Here is a 26,757-nt window from a genome sequence, read left to right as displayed (position 1 = left end):
AATATATAATATTATTTTTAATAAAAGTACTATTTTTAATAGTAATTTTAAAGGCCTTACTAAAAGTATATAAGAATTAGATTTTAATAAAATACAGTAGACTATTAACTACCTTATATATAAAGGAGTGCGCAAGATAAGCTTTATACATACAGCTAATAAAGAAGTAAATAAAATTATAGAGTATACTAAGTAAATTAGGGGGGCAGCCTATAGTAGCCCTACTCTTTATAGTTATACAGTTAAAAAGCCCTCTTTAGAAGTCTATAGTTATAAAGACTAGAGGTTTAAAGGCTTATAAGAAGGCTACTCTAATAGGCCCTTTAGTCTAATACTATATACTAAAGTAAAATTTTAACTAATAATTCTACTAGTAATACTACTAAAAGTATTTTTCTTTACTATACTTATAATTGTACTAAGTATAAGGGAGTAAGAAAGGGGATCTTATTTACCTATAAATAGTAGTAATACTATTCCTATATATAAAATATAGCTAAAGCTATTATATAAGTCCTTTAAGGCTGCATTTCTAGTAGAATATATATACTAAAAATATAAGACTATATAATAATTAATAAATAGTACTTATATACTACTAAAGTAAGTTAGCTACTTAAATTTAATAGTAAGTATAAATTAACTTATAATTAAATACTTTAATAGTATAATAGATTATTTAAAAGTATATAAAATAGAGCTCTAATAGTTTGCAATTATATAGCCTTTAAGCTAAAAGTAGGTAAAAGTAAATAGTAAGGAGCTTTCTATATATTCTACTAAGTATACTTATAAATATAATAATAATATAAGAACTATTACTAAAGTAGCTACTTTATATAGTACTTACTAGAAAGACTTACTTTCTCTTTCTATATTATACTTTTAATTAGTAGAATACCTACTTAAAAGTACTTTTTAAAATACTAAAAAGAGTTACTTATAAGATTATAAACTCTTACAATTGTAGTAAGAGGTCTCTAAAGTATTTATATATAGTAATTAGATTCTTAACTACTATTAAGTATATATATATAAATTTAATAAGTATAGCTACTTTATAAAAGTAAAAGTAAGACTTATAATATATAGAGACTAATAAGTAAAAAATATATAAAGTATATATACTATAATACTTATAAGTATATTATTCTAAATACTAATAGTCTTAGCTACTTAATTTAACTTTAAGCTACTATAATACAATACAGTAAATATATTTATATATATAGAGATTAATAAAGAGGTATATATAGAGATACCTCTAGAATACTGCAAATAAAGTATAGTCCTATACTTATAGAAAGCTCTCTATAGTCTATACTAATTATCCCTCCTATAGTAAAAGTACTTAGAAAGTAAATTATTAGTATAAGGCTTTTAATGCATTATAAGTAAAGACTACTACTAGTAGAAGAGCTAAATTACATTCTTCTTCTATATTAATAATTGTATATTAGTATTTCTAAAGGCTTATAAGCTTGTAGTAATAGCTAAAATATATACTCTTTAAGGTAAATACTACTTTAAAAGTAGTAAAAGCTTTTAATAGTTTCTAAACTTTAAGATTCTTTATAATTATGCAATATAGAGACTCTAATTCTTATAAGTAGTATATACTAAGAAGTATAAAAAACTACTTTCTATATATACTAATGTATTAAAAGATAATTCTTATAAGTATACTCTAATAGTAAAGGAGGAGCTACTACTATATAAAAGTAATGTGCAGTCTAGTAAAATTAATTAATATTAATATAAAGTTAGTATAATTCTATATACTACTATAATAATATAGTTAGATATTATTTTTGCAGCTAGTAGACTTATAAAATTTAATTAAAATTTAAGTAAAGCCTACTAGAAGGCTACTAATAGAGTCCTTTAATACTTATATAAAATATAATACTTCTACTTTTACTTTAGTACTACTCTAAGTAGTATAAATAATACTCTTAAAGTAGTATTTAATATAAGCTTTAGTAATAATACTATTAAATTAGAGGCCTATATAAAAGGGGTTATTATAGGTACTTTAGAGATAGGTTATATTAGCTAGTATACTTAAGCTATTAGGCAGTAATAAAGGGCCTACTATAGGCTTTATCTTAGGTAGTAGGCTTTATAGGGGCCTTAAGTGCTTAGAAAAGGGGCTACTAAAGGCCTAATTAGGCAGTAGAGTGCATCTAGTACGCACAATGCACTTAAAAAAAATATTGCACTTAATATACATACAATTAACTTATTATAGTTACTCCTACTAATTTAATAATTAAGAGTCTTATAACGTAGTTCACAAGTGAGTGAGCCACACAAGTGAGTGAGCCACTTTTCTACTACCCGTACAACAATGTGTAAGAGAAATCAACCACAACGCCTTAAATTAATTTAAACTATTTAGAATCCTCTTCTTCAGAGGTAGATTCAACTTTCTGACATGTGCGAGCATTATGTCCAGTCTCTCCGCAGATGCCACATCGTCGCGCGCGCGTTTCTGTCCTCCTCGCACGACCACTACTTTGACCTGTTTCTACCTGTAACTGCTCTGTTACATCAATTTGAGACTTTATATCTTTTGCCTGATTGATTGTAAGTGTTCCACCTTTCTGAAGCTGTTTTTTTTTCGTACGGCGACGGCGGCTCATACGCTCATTTGCCTCTTGATACTCAGTCATTTGTGCCTGCATCAAAACCTGGTTATGGGCTACCACCATAATTCCTTTCTTCAGCTGCTGCATATACCCAATAATTGACGTTGGGGAGCTATTCTGATGTCGTACGATGCGATTCGTAATAAAATCAGAATGTGAATCGAATTCAATTGGGTTGTTTGGCGTCTTTGGGACCCAAGCTGCTGGTAAGCCAGCAGAAGAACCTGGAGGTGATGGCGTACGAAGCTTCACATCTAGCTGTGAAATCACATGTTCCGGATCGTACGGGACAAGGCCAGTTGCTCTAAAGCCTGCTTGAATGTTTGATGTTGTCATTGCCTTGTCGTACGCCTTATAAAAGGCTGGGAGGAAGTCTTCCTTTGCAATATGCGTAATGTGCACCCGCATAAGGACCTCAATTTCTTGGCCGTACGCCCGTTTTAAGGGACTAAAGCACCCAACATCAAGCGGCTGGAGCTTGTGCGATGAATGAGGGGGCATACAGAGCGTAATAATGTTCTGCTCCTTGCAGTATAGCTCAAAATCGACAGAATGGTGGCTTTCGTGGCCATCAAGGATGAGGAGGCGGTAAGCACCCTTCGTACGACTCCTTGTATGGAAATCAAAGTGCTGTACCCATTCTAGGCCTTTCTCATTTGTCGTCCAACCATTTTCTGTAAGTGTAATTACCCAGTCGGGTGGGAGGGGGCTGTTGCACGTCCAGGAGTCAAGATGGACCTTGCCTGCAAAGATGATGTACGGCGGGATAGAATAGCCGCACGACCCAATGCCCTGGATTACTGTAACCCATTCCTGATTCCCTTGTTGTGCTCCTCTTGGCTTGCCACGTCGTTCAGAGGCTGTAACAACCATTTCAGAGGACATCTTGCCCATCGCAAACCCAGTCTCATCAAAGTTATAGATATCGGTATCGTCTATCCCGTACTTCGCAATTGTGTTTCGTACGAGGGAAAACCACGCGCGATACGCGTCCGGATCTTCGCAGAGGACTCTCTGATAGTCGATTCTTCGATTAAAACGCGTCTGGAGCTCAGGTCGTCGTCGTACGAAGTTTGAGGCCCAGTTTGTTCCGACGCGTCGCGCGCCGCGGTCGCGAAGCAGTCGATCGGCCATTTCTCGAACAGCACTAAGGCGTGGCGAAAATGCTCGCGAATCCAGGTCAACGATGTATCGTACAATGGTCTCCTCTTCGTACGAGGTTAAATTCTGGCAGGGTGGTCGGATATCGCGTCTGGCAGGTTGGCCATGGTATCGTCGTTGGAGGGTTGCACGAGATACTTTGTAGTGAGATGCAGCCTTTCGCACGCTTAATTTTGGGTCGGATCTGAGCGCATTTAGCGCTAGGACTAAATCGCTTTCATTTGAATGTTGTACCATAGTTGTAGGTGGAGAAAAATAAAGGGAAAAGTAGGTTGTACGAAATTCTAGAAAAGTGGCTCACTCACTTGTGTGGCTCACTCACTTGTGAACTACGTTATACTTATATACTAATAATAATAAGCCCTATAAAGTTATTTATATACACCCTTTTTACTCTATTCTTTAAGATAACTAATAATGCAAAAAATAGTATAAAAATTACTCTTAATAGCCTACTTAACTGGACTCTTTAGATTAACTAGCTTTAATTAATAGCCTATATATACAACCTATAGGAAGCAATTAACCCCTTAGTAACAGCCTACAAGGTGCACTATAAGATTTTAAATATTACTTAGGCACCTATAAAGCTACTAGTAAGCAACTTTCTACGCGCAGACTAGCCTACTACTGCAGCCTAAGGGCTAGCTAATTTATTACTAACTAACTTTACCCTCTATAGGGCCCTTTAAGCTAATTATACTAAAGATCTCTATACCTATAAGATAAAAATAAGGCATCTATAAGAGCTGCAAAGTTAGCTGCAGGAGATAGTCTCTAACTACTTACTCCTATACTACTGTACAGCTAATAAAGGGATTAATAAGTAGATTAAGGCCCTCTCTATATATATTAGTATATACTCTTTTAAATAAAAGAATGATATATAGGCTGCGTATAATATTGTATTAGTTAAGCCTTTAAAAGTGCACTTAAGTATATAATAAGTAGTATATATATAGCTTATAAAGTAGGAAAAAGTACTCTATAAAGCCTCTGCAAGTAGCCTACTATAAGTAGTAATATTAATTCTATAGTTTGCACTCTTTATAAAAGCCTTCTTATAGTTCTATATAACTAGCTAAGTATATATATACTATAAGACTTATATTTATAAAGTAGAAAATAGTATTCTAATAGTAGGTAGTATACTTACTAATGTATATAGATTCCTATAGACTGCCCCTTAAAATAAGAATAGTAAAGGAGCCTATAAGAGCTCTAAAAATAAAGATAATAATAAAAGTAAAGAGGAAGGTTTATTACTTAATACTACTAATAAAGCTAAAGGTAAAGGCTAAGGTAAAAATAAGGCTTATAAGAGCCCTTAAGATAAAGCCTATAAGGCGTGCAAAGACTTATAAAGTACTTACTAAAGTACTTACTAATAGTACCTATACAGTAGAAAGGGCTTCCTAATACTACTACTAACTACTAAGTAAGAGAGATTTAAAAGTGCAACCCTATTGCTACCTACAAAGAGTAGATAAGAGGACTTTGCAAGTACTACTGTAGTCTAAAGATAATAAAGACTTTACTAGTATTACTGCAATTAATAATAAAGGCTATAGACTTTACTAGTACTACTGCAGTCCCTTACTAATATACTCTATAGTCTTTACTAGTACTACTGTAGCTTAGGGGGTAGGTAAAGGAGCCTGTAATCTCCTTTGTACTGCGTGCGCAAAAGGAGCCTATAATCTCCTTTGCGCAGATAGGAGTACCTATAAGGACTTTACTAGTACTACTGCAGTCTATTAACTATAAAGACTTTACTAGTACTACTGTAGTCTATTTTATCCCTTTAAGACTTTACTAATACTACTACAGTCTACTAACTATAAGGACTTTACTAGTATTACTGCAGTCTACTGCATCTATTAGGGACTTTATAAGTACTACTGCAGTCTATAGACTATAATAACTTTACTAGTACTACTGCAGTTAAAAGTACTCTATAGAGACTTTACTAGTACTACTGCAGCTCAGGGGGGTAGCTAAAGGAGCCTATAATCTCCTTTATACTGTATATTAATTCATACGCTTAATATGTACTAAAGGGTGCTATAGAGGAGCGATTCGCCTATAGGAAAGGCTTAGTAAAAGGCCTAGTTTTTACAGCTGTAAACTAAAAGGAAGGGCAATTAGCCCTTTACAGCTGTAAAGGGCTGTAAAGGGCTACTATAGATTCTTCCCTAGGGGAGTATATTAAATTAGAGGCCTATATAAAAGGGGTTATTATAGGTACTTTAGAGATAAGTTATATTAGCTAGTATACTTAGGCTATTAGGCAGTAATAAAGGGCCTACTGTAGGCTTTATTCTAGGCAGTAGGCTTTATAGGGGCCTTAGGCGCCTAAAAAAGGGGCTACTAAAGGCCTAATTAAGTAGTAGAGTGCATTTAGTATGCATAATGCACTTAAAAAAAATATTATACTTAATATACATACAATTAATTTATTATAGTTACTCTTACTAATTTAATAAATACACTATATAGAAAGAACTTATAGGCCTTTACTATAAAGCTTTTTAGAGGCCTTATTATATAGTAGACTAATAAGTAAAAATACTATTATAATATTAATAATTAAAGTAGAGCTCTTTATACTTATATAAGTTACTAAGGAAGCTCTTTTTGCAAACTAATTAATTTTATACTTATAAGTCGAACTCTCTAGTAAACTTAGTAAATATATAATATATACTTTAAAAAATTAAAAGCCTATAATAATATATATATAATATAATAATTAATAAATAGTTAAATTAATTATAAGTAAGCTTTTAAAGCTCTATATAAAGCTTTATTATATTAATATATATAATTACTAGCTGCATTAAGAAATTACTAAAAGATATATAAATATTATATATACTCTATTTATAGAGCTTATAGTAAATAGCCTTATAAAGGCCCTTAATATAATAAAGTATAATACTTTTATATAACGTGGCTGATAAGCGAGTCGATCAGACAAGCGAGTCGATCACCCAACCACGACTACATTACAAACCCAAGAAGACATCAATATCAACACCACTAGATCAATTAACGCTACTAAGAATTCTCTTCCTCAGTCGTTTCTACATCAAACTGACACGTTCGCGCATTGTGTCCTGTGTTTCCGCACACGCCACACCGTCGTTGACCCGATTCAGTCCTTGGCTTACGACCACTCCTCCGACGCGTTTCCTCATAAACCTGTGCTGTTGCGTCCCTCTGCGACTGTATATCCTCTGCATCAGCTACAGTAAGACTTCCTCCTTGCTGGAGACGCATTTTCTTAGCTCTCCGACGTCGGCTTAGTGTGCTGTTTTCCTCTCGAAGAGTTTTGTTCTCCGCCCTCAGGAATGCATTCTCATGCATTATTCCTAGTGTTCCTTTAAGAATATAGTCAACGTCGTTATTGATAGGTGTTGGGGAGCTATTTTGATGACGGGCAATTCGATCCTTGATCAGTGTTGACTGAGAAGTTGCTTCTGTTGGGTTGTTTGGTGTCCTGGAAACCCAAGGGAGCGGTGTTGTTGGAAGTGATCCTGGAGGCGTTGGAGTGCGTAACTTGACGTCCAGCTTTGATAATACACTTTCTGCACTCAGAGGGACAAGCCCGGAGCCTCTGAAACCTCCCTGGATATTCTTTCCCGTAAGTGCTTGTGTAAAGGCCTCACGAAACGCTGGAAAGAAGTCTTCCTTCGTAATATGGGTTACACCTCGCCGCATCTTATCCTCAATTTGTCGACCGTACGCCGTTTTGAGAGGCCCAAAGCATCCTACATCTAAGGGCTGAAGTAGATGAGATGAATGAGCCGGCATACAGAGTGTGACGATGTTACTCTCCTGACAATATAGCTCAAAACCTGCGGAGTGGTGGCTTTCATGCCCATCGACGATGAGGAGGCGATGAGGACCTCTTGCACGTGGCTTTGAATGACAATCGAAGTGTTTGACCCAATTTAGGCCTATCTCGTTTGTTGTCCATCCGTTTTCAGATGTTGCGATAACCCAGTCGTGTGGGAGATCTGTTTCAGTGTACCAGGTTGAGAGGTGATAATGGCCTGCAACGATGATGTATGGCGGGACGCTGTAGCCTGACGAACTTATGGCTTGGATAACTGTAACCCATTCCCGATTACCAGGCTGCACCATTTTCGTGTTTGATCGCCTTTCAGCACTCGTTACAACCATGCCAGCTGCGATCTGGCCCATCATGAAACCAGTCTCATCAAAGTTGTAGATATCAGACTCTTGGATACCGTACTTTACGATTGTGTTCTTCACAAGGGCAAACCAGCTGCAAATAGCCTGTGGATCTTCGCATTGGGCTCTCTTGTAGTCATACTTGCGAAAAAAACGCGTCCGAAGCTGTGGTTGTCGTTTGATGAAGTTCGACGCCCAGCGCTTCCCAACCGGTCGCGCGCCACGGTCGGCAAGCAGGTGATTGGCCATTTCTTCAACACCACTGATCCGGGGAGGAAACGATCGGGCATCTAGGTCAAGAATGTACTTAACTAGCTTCTCTTCTTCAAGCAGCGTCAAATTCCGTAATTTCGGCATGATGTCGCGTCGCGAAGGTTTTCCATTAAGTCGGTCGCGTAATGTTGTGAAGGGTACTGAATAGATCCGTGCTGCAGCTCGAATACTAAGATTTGGAGTGTTTTTAATCGCTTGAACCGCTAGGATCAATTGCGCTTCTTTGTTTGATGACGACATTCTTTATGGTCGATGGACGTGTGTTGAAAGCGGGAAGATGGTATGATCGCGGTTGGGTGATCGACTCGCTTGTCTGATCGACTCGCTTATCAGCCACGTTAATAACTTAATATAATTAATAAGAAAATTATTCTTAAGAGTAATTATACTAGAAATCTAGCTACTAATAAGGCTTACTTAGAGGCTAAAATAATAAAGGAGAATATATAAACTATAGAGAAAGCCTATAATTTCCTATATACTCTATAAGTATTAAAATAAATATAGGAAATACCTTTTTGTACACTTAAGAAGTAATAGAGTAAAGGGGCCTTTACTCTTTATAATTGTAGACTATAAAGGCTATTAAGAAGCCCTTCCCTAAAGGAGTATATTAAATTAGAGGGTATAATATATATAGAGGGCACTATAGAGAGTATTAGAGATAGGAGATATTAGCTACTATACTAGCTACTTAATAGTAATAAAGAGCCTACTGTAGGCTTCGTCCTAGGCAGTAGGCTTTATAGTAGCCTTAGGTGCCTAGAAAAGGGGCTACTGAAGGCCTAATTAGGCAGTAGGGTGCAGCTGCAGTATACAAGAATAGTTACATACTTTATTGCACTCAATATACGCACAATTGACCTATTACAGTTACCCTTGCCAATCTAACAGAAGTCTAGGACGTTCATATTCTAAGCTCATTCCTCACTTTCATACTGCGTCTTGTAAGAGCTATAGATGTTAAGCTCCAAGTCAGTACTAATAAGGCAGAATACCTTAAGAGATAGGTGTTAGCACTCGCCCTATCAAGCCGAACATACCAAAGGTTTCGCAGACATCTGGATCACAATGAACGCCAGGCCACTTCCCTTCGCAAGTCTCTCCAACAGCGCTTCCTAGTACATGCGACTACACCTACTCGAGAACTCGGGATTCCGTCTGCTCTCCCATCGATAAACCAGTGAGGGCAGGCTCATCTGGAAGAGCAGGATCCCTGCTGACTCGGCAAGTAAAACGGTGCCAGTTTGCGTCCCCTCCGCTCCGCCGCCGTACGGTTAGCCGTCCGTTACTACTTTAATTCATCTACTCGCCCCAGAGAAATCGTCCTTCTGTCACGGCCTCTCCTCCTTCCTCCCTAGATCTTTGGGCGTCAGCTCATTGCTATATGTAGCGTCGTTCCCAGTCTACTTATGCTGAACGTCCTGCAAGGCGAGGCCATGCGTAAGGCAGGGGGGCCCCGTCTGTTAGGCCTCCTCTGGGTCTTCGCGCCCCTCCTTTCTCTCCCTAAGCTTTCTTATCCTTTAAGTCCCGTGATAGACCTTTAAGAGTACCTAGGTGTTATTTCCTTTCAGTATTCTAATCTCGGTGTTCTCCTCCGACGTTGTTCATCTGCAGCTACACAGGCAGGCTTCCTGCTCCTTTTTCGTCCTTACCATGGCGGATCCGTTGTCTGATTTTGGCGATGCTTCTGTTTACGACTTTGGAACTGAAGACGAGCAAACGACTTGTATGAGATGTTTTGCGAGGCGTTCCCTTTGCTTCACGACGAAGTCAAGCTCCTTCTAGAAGACCTTGAGTCCAGACGATAGGCTTTTCGAGACATGCAGGCGGTCTACCTACAGAACACACTTCCAGACCGCAGGAAGCTGGACAAGAAGGCACAGCATGCACGGGAAAAAGCATGACAAGCTTGGGTTAATATGATGAGCAAGGCGAAGGTGAAAGTAGGATTAGAAGCATTTGTTCCTCTATAATGGAGCTACAGGATGAAGACTGGATATTTGTACCTGTCTTAAGGGCATTTACATCTTAGACCAAGTTTCAGGACTGACTTGCAAACACCCTCCCCTATACTGATCAGGACAATAAATCAAGTAGTCCTGACATGACCTCCCCGTGAAGATGAAGATGGGAACTAACCCTCTCTTCGTGTCAGATTTGCAACGGAGGACGTTAGGCAAGACCTGGATCAGGCTATGATTTAAGTTATGTTATGACTTGAAGCTGGCTGACAGCGTGTGCTAGTAACTTATTGAAAATGCATTGAGAGACCTGCCAGTCCTTGTTTGACACTTGGGAAATATGAAGTCTTTAGTATTCGGCTTTTGAAGTTAGCAATTAATGTCAGCCTCCCTGACGCAGACACAAGGTCATCCCAGCAGACAAAGTTCATGAACCCAGCCCTGGGCCTCTGGAACTGCTCGGCCATCACCCGCAGGCACTCCTCATCCTGGTCTTTCATGGCTAGCGTGACTAGCGCTATCCTCTTGGCCCTCTTCCATTGACCTGTCTTGTGAGCACGCACGTACAGCGGGTTCCGGATGCTCAGCTCCTCCTCGGACCGCATGAAACTGCGCAAAGAAGGCGATGGTAACGGACATGTAGTTGAGGCTCGAGATTGGATTGTCGCCACACACGTCGTTGTGAACGTCTACCCTGACAAATCCCAGGAGCTCTCTACCCGTGAGCTTGGTCCGACGATTGTCGCCCTTGTCGGCCTTTGCCAACTCGGCGTCCGAGAAAAGTGTGTAGCCATCGACCTCTGCCTCGGCCAAGAAAGACAGCGCCATCGCGAGTTCGTCGTGCTGCGAGCGCTTCGCTTTCAACAGTAGATCGGCCGTTGCCACGCCGTCGTCGTCGTCTTGGCTCAACGCCCCTGAGTCGGCCCACGAGTTCCGTGTCCTCCAACCGCTTCTGTCCGGTCACCGGATCAACAACCTGCTTCGTCTGGCTGACACGGATCCACCTAAAGAGCGACAAGGGTTCCAGTTCAGAGTCCGGGATACGATTCAGGCTCTAGCTAGCCTTGCGTTACAGGAGCAGGTTGGACTTCTTCCTGAAGTTCTGTTTTACAACGGATATTGAGGTGGGATGAAGGCCCAGCAGGACCAACTGTATGGCTTATGGGAGGCGCCTGGTTTTCAACATTCGTTCCACCAAGGCCGTGTCGAGAATAAAAGTTGAAACTTTGCTACGCACAAACAAGCCTTCTGCAAACATGTCCTGGAGACTTGCGTACAGCCCTATTGGAACAGTGAGGTGGCCCTTCTCGACAAGCATGTTGTGAAAGTGGACGAGCGTCGACGGATGGGGAATGCCCTCCCACAAGAACATGGCTGCGCGGTATGTCAACTCCAGACCGGCCAACAGACCGACGCCACAGGATAAAGGACGAGTAATCCCGGAGACCGTTGGCATCGCCGTTGAATAAACGGGGCGGAAATGGCAGGAATGCAGGCCCTTTGGCTCCAACACAACATGGCAGGCCTTGCAGCCGGAGTTGAAGCTGCTGCTGGAACTGCGGACATGTGACGCGCAAGGGAAGCCGGTGATGGCCACCCAATATCATCCCGCACGCTTTGCACTAACCGCCGCAGATGATGTTGAACCAACCATCTCTGCCTTTGTAATAAGATGAACCTGCAGTCTAGCCTCTGGCCAGAACGCGGCCGCATCCGCAAACTGGGACCCTTACAGACACTTATGTGACCCTGATCCCTACGCCATCACCTTATTGCCAAGCACAGCAAGCCGGCGCCTCTTTGCACACACATGCCAAGCCTGTCGCAATGATATGTTGGAAGACTTCTCCATCCCCCCCTGCACCAACGGCCACCGGCCCCCCCAGCTCTGTTACACATGCGTTCTCATTGGCTGCGGTTATTCGTGCCCCAGCTCTGATTCTTCATCTCACAAGCATTTTGAACTAAGGTATGTTGCCAAGACGGTCCCTCTTAAGGTCGCACAGGTACAAGCATTTGGAACCAGGCTGAGTGCCCCCCCCCCCCCTGGTCGTAGCAAGTGGCACCGTAGCCACTCGACAACTCCACAAGACCCTGTGGTAATGTGAAGCAGCCTACCTAGTTTCTGCTCTTCCGCTAGGCCTGTTGTTGCAGGTGGTTATCCAGCTTGCCAGCTAACACACATAACAACCCTGCCGCAACAGCAACTCTACCCTGGGTTCTGGCAGGGTTACTGTGGCGGTCTTTTAGCCCGAACGAACGAGTCACCGGAGTCTGGCTGGAGCACCACCCAACCGACGATAGTTTTTCCGGCAGGGCTTCATTTAACTTCAGGCGTTGTTGGAAGTTAGCTTACGCACAGAAGATGTGCAGCACAGCACCTGCATCAGATTACCTTGACCCACTACCCTGTCCGCTTGGGAGCGGAAGTCTAGATGGTAACCCAGCCGCTTACATGGGTGGTTTTCCACATGGACAGCATAAATCCCTCTCTGGTACCAATTTACCCTAACATGACTCGACTGGTTCTGTCTCTTACGTTGGTCCTCGGTTCTTTGGCCCGTTTATAAGCCAGGGGGTCCGACAAGAAAGAAAGCTCGAAGGACTGCCAAGCTTTCTTGTGCCCAGAACCAACGGTCCAACAGTTCAACGATCCAACAGTCCAACGGTCCAACGACATGTCAGGGCGAAGACGCCCTCGGCCAAGACATACCCGATTAGGCAAGACTCCATCTTCAGCGGCCAACTCTATCAGAGCTACCTACTACACTTCATCGCCTTAGGAGTTGCTTGAGCACAGTCACAGCTCCAAATAACACTTCCTCATAAGCCTCATAGTCAAATTCCATGTTGGGTCAAGTTGAGGCCATTTCCATGTTGGGTGAGGTTGAGGTGCACTTACTGGCTCGCTCTCTTCGTCTTGGTTCATCTGTCAGAACGTCTTGGTCCATTTGCTTCACCGTTGACTACTCCTTGTCTGATGAATGTGAGCCATATGAAACCTGCCCTTACAACCCCACCGACGCCTGAACTGTGCCTCTCGCCTGCGCTGCATCATCGGTCAGAGATTTCTGATGCGGAAATGAGAGCTGTAAACGAGGGCAGCTGTGCCTGGCTTGGCTCGGAGGGCTGGCTCGGACCGTTTCTCGCCTGGTGAGGTTTCTCGATCCCGACATGGCGTGTGGTATCTTCTCGGACCACAGGGGGTGAAGGACGATGCGGATTTCATAAGATCAGGACGGCGTGCGGCCGACGTATAAATACTTTCAAGATAGCTTCCTCTTACCGGTTGATTGAACCATAGCTCCTGTATCCCTCCATTCTGTCCCGAGTACATTTTGACCGACATGAGACTGCAACTGCTGCTTACCGCCCTTGTTGGCGCCTGTCGCGTTCAGGCTGCAGCAGTGTTCGCCCATTTCATGGTGAGTACATACATACGGCCCATCGTATGTGTTGGGGGTGATGACTCCCCTTCTGACCTTCGTGTAGGTGGGAAACACGGCCGAGTACAGCGACGATACTTGGCGAACGGACATACGGCTTGCCAAGGAGGCGCACATCGACGCTTTCGCGCTGAACATGGCGCATGGCGAGTCCGTGAACGAGGCGTCGCTCGAGAAGGCCTTCCGCGCTGCCGGGAACGAGGGCTTCAAGCTTTTCTTCTCCTTCGACTATGCTGGCCGTGGACCGTGGCCCAAAGACACCGTCGTTGCTTACTTGAAGAAGTACGCATCTAGGGCCGAGTACTTCAAGCACAGCGATGGGAAACCCCTCGTGTCCACCTTTGAGGGCCCTGGGAATGCCCAAGACTGGATCGATATCAAGAAGCAGGTCAGCTGTTTCTTCATCCCCGACTGGTCTTCCGAGGGCGCCGAGCCCGCCCTGGCGCTGGCGGGTGGCGTGGCCGACGGTCTCTTCAACTGGGCCGCTTGGCCATGGGGCGCGCAGGACATGGATACCTACGTCGATGCTTCTTACGTGCATTACCTCAACAAGAAGCCCTACATGATGCCCGTCTCTCCGTGGTTCTACACCAACATGCCTGGGTACAACAAGAACTGGATGTGGCGCGGCGACGACATGTGGCATAACCGCTGGATCCAAGTTGTGTATAACCAGCCCGAGTAAGTGACGGGAACCAATTTCCCTCGGCGAGTACGTGGCCAGCGCGTGTTAACCTCCCTTTGTGGCAGATACGTCCAGATCATCTCGTGGAACGACTACGGCGAGTCCCACCACATCGGCCCTCTGTACGACCACGCCATGGAGGCGTTCGAGGTCGGCAAGGCCCCGTTCAACTACGCCACCGGCAGGCCTCACGACGGATGGCGCCTGACGCTACCCTTCTGGATCGACTACTACAAGACCGGCAAGGCCACCGTTACGCAGGAGGGGCTCGTCACTTGGTATCGCACGAGCCCGTCCGGCGCCTGCTCCAACGGTGGTACCGTCGGCAACACGGCGAGCCAGCTCCAGTTGGAGTTCCCCCCCGAGCAGATCATGCAGGACAAGCTCTTCTTCTCGGCCGTCCTCGCTGCCGAAGCCGAGGTGACGGTCACAGTCGGCGGCAAGGTCTTCTATCCGACGTGGTCCTCGACCCCCGACGGCGGCGTCGGTGTCTACCACGGCAGCGTCGACGTCCGGGGCGTGACCGGAGACGTAAGCGCCCGGCTGTGGAGGCGCGGACGGGCCTTTGCGGAGATCGCGGGTGCGGCCATCAGCGCGGCGAGCTGTCACAACGGGCTCACCAACTGGAACCCCTGGGTCGGCAGCGCGACGTCTCGCGACCCCGTCTCCGCCACGACGCCGCGCTCGCGCGGAGAGCAGGGCTGCATCAAAGGCACCGGTGCCCCGGGCTTCAAGGAGCTGTGCGAGTTCAACTGCCAGTACGACTACTGCCCGGTGTCCTCCTGTCTCTGCCAGGCCGTGGGGGCTCCGAGACCGAAGCCGGCCGAGCTGCAGAAGAGCGGCTACCCGGCCGCCGGCAGAAGCGAGAACTACTCCGGCCTCTGCTCGAACGCCTGCAACCTCGGGTTCTGCCCGCCCGCGTACTGCTCCCCCACCGTGCAGCCGCTGATCGTGCCGACCGTCTCCGAGTTCCTCCCGCCGGCCTGCCAGAAGGGCGTGGCTCGCGCCGAGTATCCGGGCCTCGGGGGCCTGTGTTCCTACGCATGCAACTTTGGCTTCTGCCCCATCCATGTTTGTCAGTGTACCGTCCAAGGCGCGCTGACACGGCCGCCGCCCCAGAAGCCCGGCGTCACGGGAAAGCCGAGCGGGGGCGTCAACGACGAAAACCTGTGCAACTTCGCCTGCTCTCGCGGCTATTGTCCCGACAACTGCGTGCTCGGCTCTTCTGATCCTGCCCCGGACCCTGCGGACGAGTGTCGCCCAAGCGACAACACATTCAAGGCCGAGACCATGAGAACCGGCAGCCATTATCCCTGGTATCTACTTGACGCCGAATCCACAAGCGCCAAGGAATACCAGTACATCACGATTGTCAACCTGACGCCCTACCGCTTCAAGTACCTCAAGGACAGCTCCAATTTCCACCAGATACGTGCCGACTTTGACGACATCCCTCCCGGACATGCCCGCCAGTGCGTCATGGAATATGCCGTATCGGGAGCCTCTAGGGTTGACGACAAGGGAGAGGCGTACTACGAGGTCGTAGGCACCGCCCGGCGGTTCAACATCAAGGCGAGGACCCATATCCCACACCAGTATCCGCGCCGCACCATCGTCGATCTCGACGGCTGGGGACTAGGCGCCAGGGAGTACGAGGACCCGGATACGCAGGCGTCCGTCACCTTTGTGATCACAGGCAGCGAGTCGTATGGCTACCACCATTCTATGACCTGGGGTAGCTCGGACGACAACTGGATGAGCTCGATCCGTGACTCCATAAAGGACAGGAAGCTGAAGCACGTGGTGATGCCGGGCACGCATGATTCCGGCATGAGCAAGATTGGCAAATACAAATGGGGAGGTAAGTGGCCACACGCGTGACGCACGCTCGGCCTTGGCCGCCGTGATATGGTCTCGACTGACGAATGACCGACTGACTGACTCTGTTGCGCAGGAACCGAAGCCAACACTCGGACACAAGGCGGCGGTATCTACACGCAGCTCCGAGCCGGCGCCCGATATTTCGACCTGAGGCCTGCGACGGTACCGGCGGACGGTGGGTTCCACCTCTTCCACGTCGTCGACTGGGACGCTCTTGTGGTACTTGGGGCCTCCGGCGTCACTCTCAACGAAGTGGTTGATGACGTGAACAAGTAATTTACCTCTTACCCCCCGCGGCTGTAACCCTCAGACGCCATGACAGCATGCTGACGTCCCTTCTTTTGCAGGTTCACCTCTGAAAGTCCAGGAGAGGTCATCATCTTCTGGTTGGGCAACATTGCGCAGTATATAGGGCCGTCGAAGGGCGGCCATCCCATCAACAAGGAGCAGACGAACGAGCTCTTCGCGATGCTCGAGAAGATCAACAACAGGTGCCCCGACCTCGGCAGCTCCCCCAAGTTCGGCGATAGGAAGATGGGGGAGTTCATGTCCAAGAACAATGGCCGGGGCTGCGTGCTCATCATGGTGGACCATGTCGTAGCGGAGGGGGTCGCTGGGGACAAGACGACCGAGGGCATCTATCGAGCCCGTAACCACTTGGACTTCGACAACAACTGGGTGGAAGCGAGGTCGGTGGAGGAGGTGATTGGAAAGCAGGTGGAGTATTTCACGAAAACCAACCGGCGGCGCATAAACGACAACACTGGAGATGTCCTCACCATCGCGCAGTTCCAGCTGACGCCCGAATTGACTACCAGCGACAGGTACGGTCTGGAGGCCATTGCCGTCCTCCCGACCAACCCGGCTTTGTACTATGGTGCCGTGCCGGCCATGACCCCGTACTATTACCCGAGCGTCTTCATGCAGGACTACTTCGGCGTCCGGCTTCCCAAGGCGCACGACTGGGACTCGCTTGGCGCCGAGGCGCGGGTGTTGGCCCTGGGCCTCAACCTGTACATGGCGAGCGAGAACTGCGAAGTCAGCCCGGGGAGGAACCCTCTTTTTAAGAAGTCATCGAAGCGGAGGCCGGCACCATGGAATGGCATCATTTTTGCCAACGGCACCGTCATGAACACCCGGCCAGCACACTACGACCCTTGGCGCAACCCCGTGCTAAGGGCCGGGACGGTGTTCGGCAATGGCACTGTGCTTACGAGGAACATCACCAACCCGTTCCACTGATGGGATGGAGGATGATTGTATAGGTAGTCACTTCGGGGCCCTCACTACGTTCTGTTACGCGTGTTTGGTTCTCTGCGGTAGTTGGGAGGGTGGTGGGTGTTAAGCTTCGGTTCTGTGTGTAAAGGATTTGTAGGATATAACTAGTGGTGGTCTTCGTTGCGTATAAGTGAGCCGGAGATCATGCTCCCCGGTCCGATTTTATCCAATCTTCTTTTCTTTTCCCTTGCTGAAAGCCTTGATTGGCATTTCGGTTTAAATGATGCCACATGATGAACGACAGGCCCCCCCTTTGGCTCATCACCATTGCTGCTCTGCTGCGCCGCTGGGGCTGTCCAATGGAGAGGCCTGTCGGGAGCCAAGCAATCGTCTATGCCTTCGTTCCCCTTTTCGACATAAGCCCGTCCCTGGTTCCCACACCTCGTGTTAATCCATTTTGGGTTGGTATGGAACTGCTTTGCCCATCCCCCGCGCCCCCCTGCAGAACCAGACCGAATATGCACAACCAACGTTGCTTGAATCTGTCGACTACTTAACCCCTGCGGGCCCCAACCCAGAAGAACCAACGGTTTCCCATCATCAGCTCACCTCTCATCCAGTTCTCTTCCGTCGGGAGCTTTGTTATCAATTTTTTCTTCGCCTCTCTCTCCTTGAGACATGCGCCATGAGCCCAACTGCTACCGTTGGGATGGCCAGCGCCACCACCAAAGCCCTATCGCTCACAACTCCGTTTGTGGAACCGGGTAAATGCTATATGCCCCTTAACCTGGCGGCATTCACTACCAATGTATCTGGGGCTGCCACCCGCGAACTTGCGCTCGTCGCGGGCCCCGACAACGCCGACTTTGCCTACTGCCAGCCTCCAGGGTGGGAGGGCGATAGCATGTCGAGCATCCTCGCCTTTAGTCCCGCCGTCTGTCCCTCGAACTGGCCCATGCACCATGTGGCCGCACATGAGACGGTGGTGTCCGGGACGTCAACAAAGACTGTCACGACTGCATACTGCTGTGATATGTAAGTTCACAGCCTCTTCCTCCCCCTCCATCTAATCCAGGCTGTGGTCGTGTGGGGTCCATCTAACGAGCATGCCAGGAGACAAACGGTCTACCCAACCGGGGTCAGCGGCCTGGGTATCGAGTTTTTCTCCTCCAACCCGGCCTGCGTCTCGACGCTGCCGAGCAACCACTCGCGAACCTTCTACGGCCAGCCGGATGGTACAACGGGCGCCTATGCAACCTTCACGGAAGGAACAGTGGTGCGGCCGGCGTGGCGCATCTCATGGGAGGCGACGGACCGGAAAAGCCTGAGCCCTGTGCCGCCCTCGCTCACGGCAGGCCAGTCGCTGTCGTTCTGGACACCAACGCCCAAGGACTCGGGGAAGAGCTGCACTGCCGAAGACCCATGCCAGGATCTTCAGATTGGCGGTCTCATACCGATGATCGCTGTGCCGTCGAGTGTTGGTTTTGTGCTTATTGTAGGGATCATCATTTGCTGCGTCGTGGCGAAGAAGAGGAAGAGGAAGAGGAAGGAGGCAGCGTTGTCGGCTGACGCGGTCCTCGTTGACGACCAAAAGTAGCTGTTGTCGATGTGTCATTCTGCATACTTGGCGAACTACTAGCCTTTCCTAATTGTGCTATGAGCTCTGTCTTGATGATTACTCGTATATACAGAGTTGGTTGAAATGGAATTGCGTATTGTCTATCCCTTTCCTGAGGAGTGCAGGTCGCGTAGCCTGCATTCTCCGTGTCTTATATACGAAGACCGCTAGAGAGGAATAGCTGCCCCGTTGCGCACCTCGTATTCTTGCCCATCTTGAAGACATGGAAGGCATGAGAACGGGTCTCTTAGTTGGTGAGAAGGTGCCTTTTTGTAACGTCTCGTCAGATCCGATCGCCATGAAAAGTGCCGACTGCAGAGTAAGCATTGCCCTGAGGGCTCTATTCTCGTCGTGTCCAGGTGCCACTTTGTCCTCTTTTGGACAACTGAATGACATCTAGGGAGATCTCTGTCAGTTAGAAACGCTAAAAGATAGTTGACGAACGTCGGAGAGTTGGTACTTGATGTCGGCGAGCTGCAGTCTGCAGGTGCAAGCCAATCTCCGCAGCGACGCCGCTTGCGAACCTCGATTGCTTGCTTTTCCCTGTGAGGGTCTTCTGCAGGCATGATCTGTAGGATGGCTGTTGATACGACTTGAACTCTTCGCCCGTCGGCTTCCTTGAAGTACTTGGCCCTCCAAAGCTTCACAGCCCGAGCGGAAAGTGCTTCAATGAGGTCTCAGACTCTGGTGCCCATCCGCGTCGTCTCAGCACTTCCAGCGCCATGCAATGTGAGCACTGTTTGATTTTTTCTGTTGGCGTTTCTATAAGTCTTTCTGATTCTCAAACAGACTCATTTCTTGCTTTGTTGGATAGAGAGGTGCTTTCTTGTCTTATGTTTCATGTAGCATTACGCATCAAGTTACAGCACCTAGTTTTCACCTATTCCCCTAATTTACCTACCTAAGAATGCCTTCTTACGGCGTACAACTACCAACCTCTTCCTTTCGCTAACTGTTATAATACTTGCGGTTTTTGTCTAATTAGCTATATTCTTCTTTTATTTTTTTATCCTTCTATAAATGTACATTAAATGTAAAGTTAACTAACTTTCAGAGGTAGTTACTAATAGCAAAGACGCCTACCTTCCTTAATAGCTGACAAATGCCATTGAGGCCGGACTGGATGCGTCTCAAAGCTGATGGGAACATGCAACGACAGCATGATGAGAGACGCCGAGATTCAGAGGCCTGTTTGATTAGTTGGTCTTGGACTACACAACATAAAAGCCCCGTTAAATGATGAAAAATTTGACAGGACACTTTCCCTCGAGGAAAACCTTACTTTAACTTAAGTCCAAGCGATATAGGCGCCAATAGAGGAGCTTTAGGAAAGTGTGTCAACAACGCGAATGATTCCGTCTTGTTCACAAGCGCCATCATCTATGAAGATTAGACTAACCCCAGTGGCCCTGCCCTCGTCTACGTCATGTACCGGAACGAAGGGTGTCTGTAGCCCAGCCGGCCCTGCTCGTCTTCCGTCAGGCCCTCCAGTCTGTGGTCTCTCTTCCCAGCAGCTCTGGCTTTGTTCTCGTAGAGACAGTACGCTATTCCAAAGAGGGCGAGCAGGACGGTTAAGCTCTGGCCGACAAGGTTGATGGTGTGCCCGGTAAAGTACTTTGGGGCGTCCTTGAACGTGTAGGTCCATCTGATGCCATCGTCAGCGGAGACCTTGGGAGTTGTGAAATTTGCAAGCCATGAAGAAGGGCGTTATTTGCAGGATATAGACCTACGTTGCAACGATGCCGCCTATGGTGCCGATGGACACGACATATCCGCTCGTTACCGCACGAACGGAGGGGCCTGCCGAGTCTTTCAACTTGTCAGCATCCAAAACAAACTCAAGTGAACGATCCAGAGTGAGGAAGCATTACTGTTCATCGCCCAGCTCAGGAATCCTGGACCGCCGGGAAAAGCGCCCGCCGTCACAAAGTACACCGCCATGTACCGGATGTTTGCGCGCGCCTCGAACCTCAGGATGGCGAACCCGACGGCGGCGACGAGCGCGAAGACGGCCAGGAAGACGCCGCGCTGGCGCGTCCTGTCGCTGCACCACGCGATGGCGACGGCCGTCAGCGCGGCCACGACGTACGGCGGCACCGAGTACAGCTGCGCCTGGGTCGCCGTCCAGCCGAGGTCCGCCAGGATGGTCGGCATGAAGACGGACAGGCCCTGGACGGTGATGTTGACGAGGAAGAAGCCGAGCGCGCACGTGTAGTTGTGGACGCACAGCACCGCCCGCCGGACGTCGCCCAGCTTCACCTTGTCGTCCCCGGCGTGTTCCCGTGACGACTGCTGCTGGTGGCGCCGCAGCCGCTCGACGGCGATGGCGCGCTCGCGGCCGTCGAGGAAGTAGGCCGTGGCCGGGTCCGTGGGCATCCAGAGGGGCGCGAGGCCGCCGACGAGGACGGTGACGAGGCCCTCGAAGAAGAAGATGTTGCGCCACGTGTGGATGGTCGCGCCGTCGACCCCCCACGGCGGGATCCGGGAGAGCCCCGCGGCGAGGAGGCCGCCAAAGGCGCCCGCGACGGAGGCGGCCGAGATGAAGATGCCCAGCCGGAAGAGCAGCTCCTCCCGCTTGTAGAAGCTGCTGAGGAAGTAGGAGAAGCCCGGCATGGCGCCGCCCTCGAAGATGCCGAGGACGGCGCGCGCGACGAGGAGGCCCGGGAAGGAGGTGACGAAGGCGGTGCAGAGGGAGACGAGGCCGAAGCCGACGACGAGGGCGGGGAGGTAGAACCGGGGCCCGACGCGCTTGAGGACGATGTTGCTGGGGACCTCGACGAGGAGGTAGACGATGTAGAAGACGGAGAGGGCCCAGTTGAAGCGGTAGCCGCCGAGGTCGATGTCGACGGCCATGCCCTGGATCCTGGCGTTGCCGATGTTGGCTCGGTCGAGGAACTGGCGGTTGGTTAGAGGTGAGTGGCACGATACGGACGAGTTCGGAGGAGGGGAGGGAGGAGGAAGACCCCGCGTACGCAAAGGAGATACAGGAGCGTCACCAGCGGAACGGTGTGCCAGTCGAGCTTGCGCCGGATGGCCTTCTCCTCGTCCTCGGTCCATTCCAACGGCGCCGGCGTCGACGTCGGCGTGTCTTGGTAAACGACCGATTCGGACTTCCGGTCGACGCTGGTTGGCTCCATGTCCATGTAGGGAGCTACAAAATGTCACCCGAGTCAGTCTCTAGGTGGTGACACAGGACGAGGGGAGAAGGGGGGGAATGGGGAGGATGAATGGATGGATGGGGGGGCTTACATTTCTTGTCGGCTTCGACCGTGATCTCGTTGATGGTGGATAGCACCATCTTCACAGCACCCCCTCTTCGAAGGAACGGTCCTCGGGACAAACCTCTTTATCTTAAATATCGAGATCCCCTGCGCGTCGACGAGGGTAGCAACGCGAGAGAACACCCTAAGCCGGGCTTGGTACGCACGATGCGACGCTGCGTGGGGAAACCTGCTTCTAGGAGAGGGGGAGAGGGATCGGCGGCCGGGCTTCTCTCAGTACATTTATTTATCCCCTTCTGTCCCGTTTCCCATTTGACAATGAGTTGCAGAGAAAGTTTAGGGCTGGTTGGCACGGGGCAACGGAAGGCCGTCTAGAGTTTCTTCGGCAGATGATGTGTGCTGGCATTTGGCTTGACCGCCCAACCGCCGTGCAGCCCCCCCCGGGGTCCATGGTTGGTCTCCGTCTGATGATCCACGAATCGTCTCTCGGCATGCCGTCCTCGAGAGACAATGCGGGGTACGGGAAGAAAAACCTTGGCTTATTCTGAGCTACTCGAGACTGAGGTACGAGGGGGAGGGGGGGGGGAACTGCAAGCATGGTCAGGCTGTTTGTACCAATAAGGACTGTCTGCTTGAGCAGACTTTTCGGGCACACACACTGTCTGTACGCAGCAAGCCCGCCGTAGCCGCCTTGGGTTCACCTCGAATCCTGTTGGGGCATCCGGTATTCGACAGGACGGCCTCTTTCTGTCGGAAACCAGTTAGCCTTCGGAAGCTGTTGACACCTCACGCGTCCGCTGCCTCGGGGAACCTGGCAAGCTTTTGCCCTGACGCCTCTATATCGTTCTCCAGGATGATAGGTGATCAATATGACGTTAGCCGCCGTGTGGGATGATGGATCGCCATGTCGTAGGGTATCAATGGAGGAGCCAACCAACAGCGTAAGGGGCTGCGTCGTGGAAGGAAAACTTGTTGGTGTGGTCTACCCGGCGCATGCTATTCACGATCACTACGTTTCGTTTCGGGCTTCACCTTGATCCGCAACTTCTTTCGTCTGACAACTCCAGGGTTGAGTTGTCTGGCGCATGCCGATTTATTCTGGAGGTCTGTGGCAACTTTCCCGGCTCAAGCTCGCATACAAGTATGTTTTTTTCGTGGAGATCAGTTCTTGTTTACAGTCTCCCATTGTTGTATATCAAGTAGCTGTTAACTATGCCACAAAACTGCTTGACATATTGGCCTCGTCCAGGTCTTTACCAAAGCTAAGGAAAAATACAACACTATCTAGTGACATGTGATTTGGAAAAGAAAAAAAGAAAGAAAAAAGAACAGAGGTTCAACAGTATTGATAGTGTTTATCGATTAGCGTGATGGCTTTACGCAAGTGGGGCTAATTACTGCAGCTGATCTAATGGTTAAAACTAGGATAATAGAGAGTTTGCGCCTAGCGCTGGAAAGGGCCTACTTTGGACTAAGTAACTGCTGCTTTGCGCACTATATATACAGAGGCAGTAGGGCCTACCTATTTTACTTAATTCAAGCGACTTTCAACATATAATCTTGTCGCAAAAAAACGACGCCGTTAATTCTAGTAGGTAATTAACGCCTTACAAATCTCCTCGTGACAACTATTGATACCTATGTGTAGCCCTTAACAACATCAACTTTTTTTTTAACCCTTGAAACCATTTGGGGTGGGGCGTAACACTGATACCAGAGATGACAATGTTTAATAATCAACTTCCAAAGCCTTAAACCCTCTGGGGTCAAGAGAGCTCCCAACTCTGGACTTCTCAAAGATGACGGCACGAAGGCCTCGTCACCGTTGATGGTGATCTTGTACATCGTATGGTAATGTTGCCGTCGTCAAAGCGGAAGGAGACCTAGAGTCGGTGGCATTTGTCCATCGGATGTCATCAAGGGCACGAGACCGACCAGAAAGACTTTCTGGCTGATTCAAATGCCGGCAGAGTCATTCGTCACGTCTGTGCTGCAAGCAGCCGAGGAAGGCCACTCTCTCGACATAGAGCTTATCGATTCACGCATCTCAGGGAAGCCCGGACTTAACAGCGGCCTATGTGTTTATGCAAGGGCAAACTAATTCATGTGATTCTGCATACAAAAAAAATCCATGCTAGAGTTATTAATAGGTGTTGCAAAAGGTTGCAATGACTGTCCATGTCCCGACCCAAGTATCAACCCATTTATCAGTCTTTTCCCAAGATTCTTAAACCCCAGATAAATCATCCGCTAGCACGGGTCTAAAAACGCCAGTAAACATTAAACCATTCCCAACTTTGCGTGAACAAAGCTACAACGCCCGCAGGAACCCCCTCTTCCTCCTCGGGGGCGCGACGCCCGGCTGCTTGGGGATCGCCGTCTCCACGTCGTAGCGGTGGAGGTGGAAGTGCGGCATCTTGGTCTCCCGGCTCCGGATCTCCTTCTCGTCCTTCCAGCGCAGCACGTAGCACGCCGGCACGAACAGCACCGTGTTCACGGCGACCCAGGCGAAGAGCACGCCGAAGTTGAGGCCGATGCGCGAGTGCAGGTCGAACAGGATCTGGCGGCTGCCCTCGATGACGTGGTGGTACGGCCAGGCGTAGGCCCAGCGGTAGAAGCCCGGCGCGATGTCGGGCGGCCAGAAGCCGGTGAGGGTGTTGGTCAGCGTCCAGAAGGTCAGCCAGAGGCCGACCCAGCGGGGGCCGATGACCATGGCCATGTTCTCGCAGGCCATGCCGAGGGCCGCCATGCCGAGGAAGTTGAGAAGCCAGAAGACGATGAAGGAGGCGCGGCCGTAGGCGTTGGGGTTCTCGGCCACCTCGACGGGGGACGCCGGCGGGTTGGAGAAGGGCACCTGGAAGACGAGGGAGATGAGGCAGTAGACGAGCGAGAGGAAGAAGTAGGCCGCCATCAGGGAGATCCAGCGGCGGATCACGTAGTGCCAGTAGTGCACGGGGGGATGGCCTTCGGGTACGATGCATTTCTGTGGCGGTGGGGAAGTTGTTAGTGATTTCTGGATCTCGGGGGAAAGGGGTTGCTTATAGATGATATCAGAGACATGGGACTGTGTTAGCTTACTCTGTCGTCGGCAAGATAATAGGTGAAGCCGAGGTGGGCAATCAGGAAACTAAGGCCGAACGTCACGGCCGGGATCGCCGCCGGAGGGCCGAACGGCCGGAGGTCCAGCATGAGGGGCGACACCCCGGGGTTGACGGCGCTCGCGGCCGCGCGGAGGGTCTCCTTGGTCAGGGTGTCGTCGGCCATGAGCATGGCGGCCCAGGCCTCGCCGAAGCGCGTCATCAGGTCCGAGGTGAAGGTGGTCAGGCTCGGGAGGATGTAGCTGTAGGTCATGAAGGAGTCGCGGCCGGACATGGTGATGACCTGGACGGCGCCGGTCGGGTCGTACGAGGCGTTGCCGACCTCGACGGCGGCGCGCAGCAGGGCCGTCGCGTTGGGGTTGACGACGACGGCGGACCAGGCCTTGAAGTGGTAGACGGCCTCGCGGACCTTGAGCGGGTCGAAGTCGAACTCGGCGGCGGTGCGGATCTGGTAGCCGATGGACGGCACGGGGCTGTTGAGCGTCTCGTTGGCGAGGGCGGTGACGGCCGGGCCGACGAGGGGCGTGACGGCGTCGTAGGGGGCGGCCTGGCCGTCGAAGTCGACGACGAAGCAGACGAGGGACGGCAGGTTCTCCTCGATGCGGAAGACGATGCCCCAGTAGAGGCAGAGGATGAGGAACATGGAGACGCAGATGATGAAGGCTGTGGTGGGGACGAGGTGGTTAGCACTTGTTTGTCTACACGAAGAGGCATCAGAGGTTCAGGAAAAGGGGGGGATGGGGGAGGGATCTTGGCTTACTGTTTCTGCACCACATGACAGAGATGTGCTTCCGTAGCTGTTCGTTTGAGATTTGTTCCTCGCCGGTCAGTCTCTCTCTGTTCAATCGAAAGGGATCCGTAGCAAAACTTACCGTTGCCAGTCCCGGATCCCACCAGCTTACGGACTGGTGAGGGAGGCTCTCGTGCTGCGGCGCGCGGGACTTCATCCAGTCGCCGAAGAGGTCCGCCCGTTGGGTGTCCAGGCTGCCGAGCACGCTTCGCGGCCTGTCCTGTTGTTCGCCGTCATGTCCGTGTTCGTTTTGGTGGTTGTCTTGTTTCTGAGCATTGCGTTGGCCGTCGTGTTGGCTCTCTGGCCGGGCTTCTTGGGACTCTTGGGACGTCTGTGTGTTATCGGTTTCTGGCCCTCGCCCTCGTATCGCTTGGTCATTGTCGCCAGATACTTGGCTCTCGCCGTGTGATGGGTGCATTCTTTCTGTTGTCAGTTGAGAACAAACGACTTCTTGTCTCGTATGCTTCGAATCTTTGATGTTAAACACAGTGGTCACTTTCCTCCTTCTCCATGCCCGCGGGACATTGTGTTTTGTACTCAAGAGGCGGTCG

At 49.1% G+C, this 26,757-nt stretch overlaps 5 protein-coding genes across 5 annotated transcripts; 3 read left to right on the top strand and 2 right to left on the bottom strand.

The window, feature by feature from the left end:
* Positions 1-10,828: 10,828 nt before the first annotated feature.
* On the top strand, positions 10,829-11,372 carry CH63R_06146 (uncharacterized protein; the record flags this gene model as incomplete). The annotated part of the gene is made up of 2 exons (XM_018301121.1): positions 10,829-11,031; positions 11,120-11,372. 2 exons carry the CDS (start codon positions 10,829-10,831, stop codon positions 11,370-11,372), a joined length of 456 nt encoding a protein of 151 aa, XP_018158971.1.
* Positions 11,373-13,596: 2,224 nt separating this feature from the next.
* CH63R_06145 (mutanase) lies at positions 13,597-17,503 on the top strand (the record flags this gene model as incomplete). Its single annotated transcript, XM_018301120.1, has 5 exons — positions 13,597-13,674; positions 13,742-14,376; positions 14,446-16,241; positions 16,335-16,533; positions 16,609-17,503. The coding sequence occupies 5 exons, from the start codon at positions 13,597-13,599 to the stop codon at positions 17,501-17,503; spliced, it is 3,603 nt and encodes a 1,200-aa protein (XP_018158970.1).
* A 661-nt stretch (positions 17,504-18,164) lies between these two features.
* CH63R_06144 (uncharacterized protein) lies at positions 18,165-19,076 on the top strand (the record flags this gene model as incomplete). The annotated part of the gene is made up of 2 exons (XM_018301119.1): positions 18,165-18,514; positions 18,593-19,076. The coding sequence occupies 2 exons, from the start codon at positions 18,165-18,167 to the stop codon at positions 19,074-19,076; spliced, it is 834 nt and encodes a 277-aa protein (XP_018158969.1).
* A 1,440-nt stretch (positions 19,077-20,516) lies between these two features.
* CH63R_06143 (major facilitator superfamily transporter) lies at positions 20,517-22,395 on the bottom strand (the record flags this gene model as incomplete). The annotated part of the gene is made up of 5 exons (XM_018301118.1): positions 20,517-20,742; positions 20,828-20,897; positions 20,936-21,992; positions 22,070-22,248; positions 22,347-22,395. The coding sequence occupies 5 exons, from the start codon at positions 22,393-22,395 to the stop codon at positions 20,517-20,519; spliced, it is 1,581 nt and encodes a 526-aa protein (XP_018158968.1).
* A 2,234-nt stretch (positions 22,396-24,629) lies between these two features.
* CH63R_06142 (MNNG and nitrosoguanidine resistance protein) lies at positions 24,630-26,584 on the bottom strand (the record flags this gene model as incomplete). The annotated part of the gene is given in 5 exon segments (XM_018301117.1): positions 24,630-25,301; positions 25,397-26,079; positions 26,177-26,213; positions 26,289-26,400; positions 26,412-26,584. The coding sequence occupies 5 exon segments, from the start codon at positions 26,582-26,584 to the stop codon at positions 24,630-24,632; spliced, it is 1,677 nt and encodes a 558-aa protein (XP_018158967.1).
* Positions 26,585-26,757: the final 173 nt, after the last annotated feature.

The sequence above is a fragment of the Colletotrichum higginsianum genome, chromosome 4 (genome assembly GCF_001672515.1).
Source record: "Colletotrichum higginsianum IMI 349063 chromosome 4, whole genome shotgun sequence".
NCBI lineage: Eukaryota > Fungi > Ascomycota > Sordariomycetes > Glomerellales > Glomerellaceae > Colletotrichum > Colletotrichum higginsianum.
This window is presented reverse-complemented; position numbering and strand designations above follow the sequence as displayed.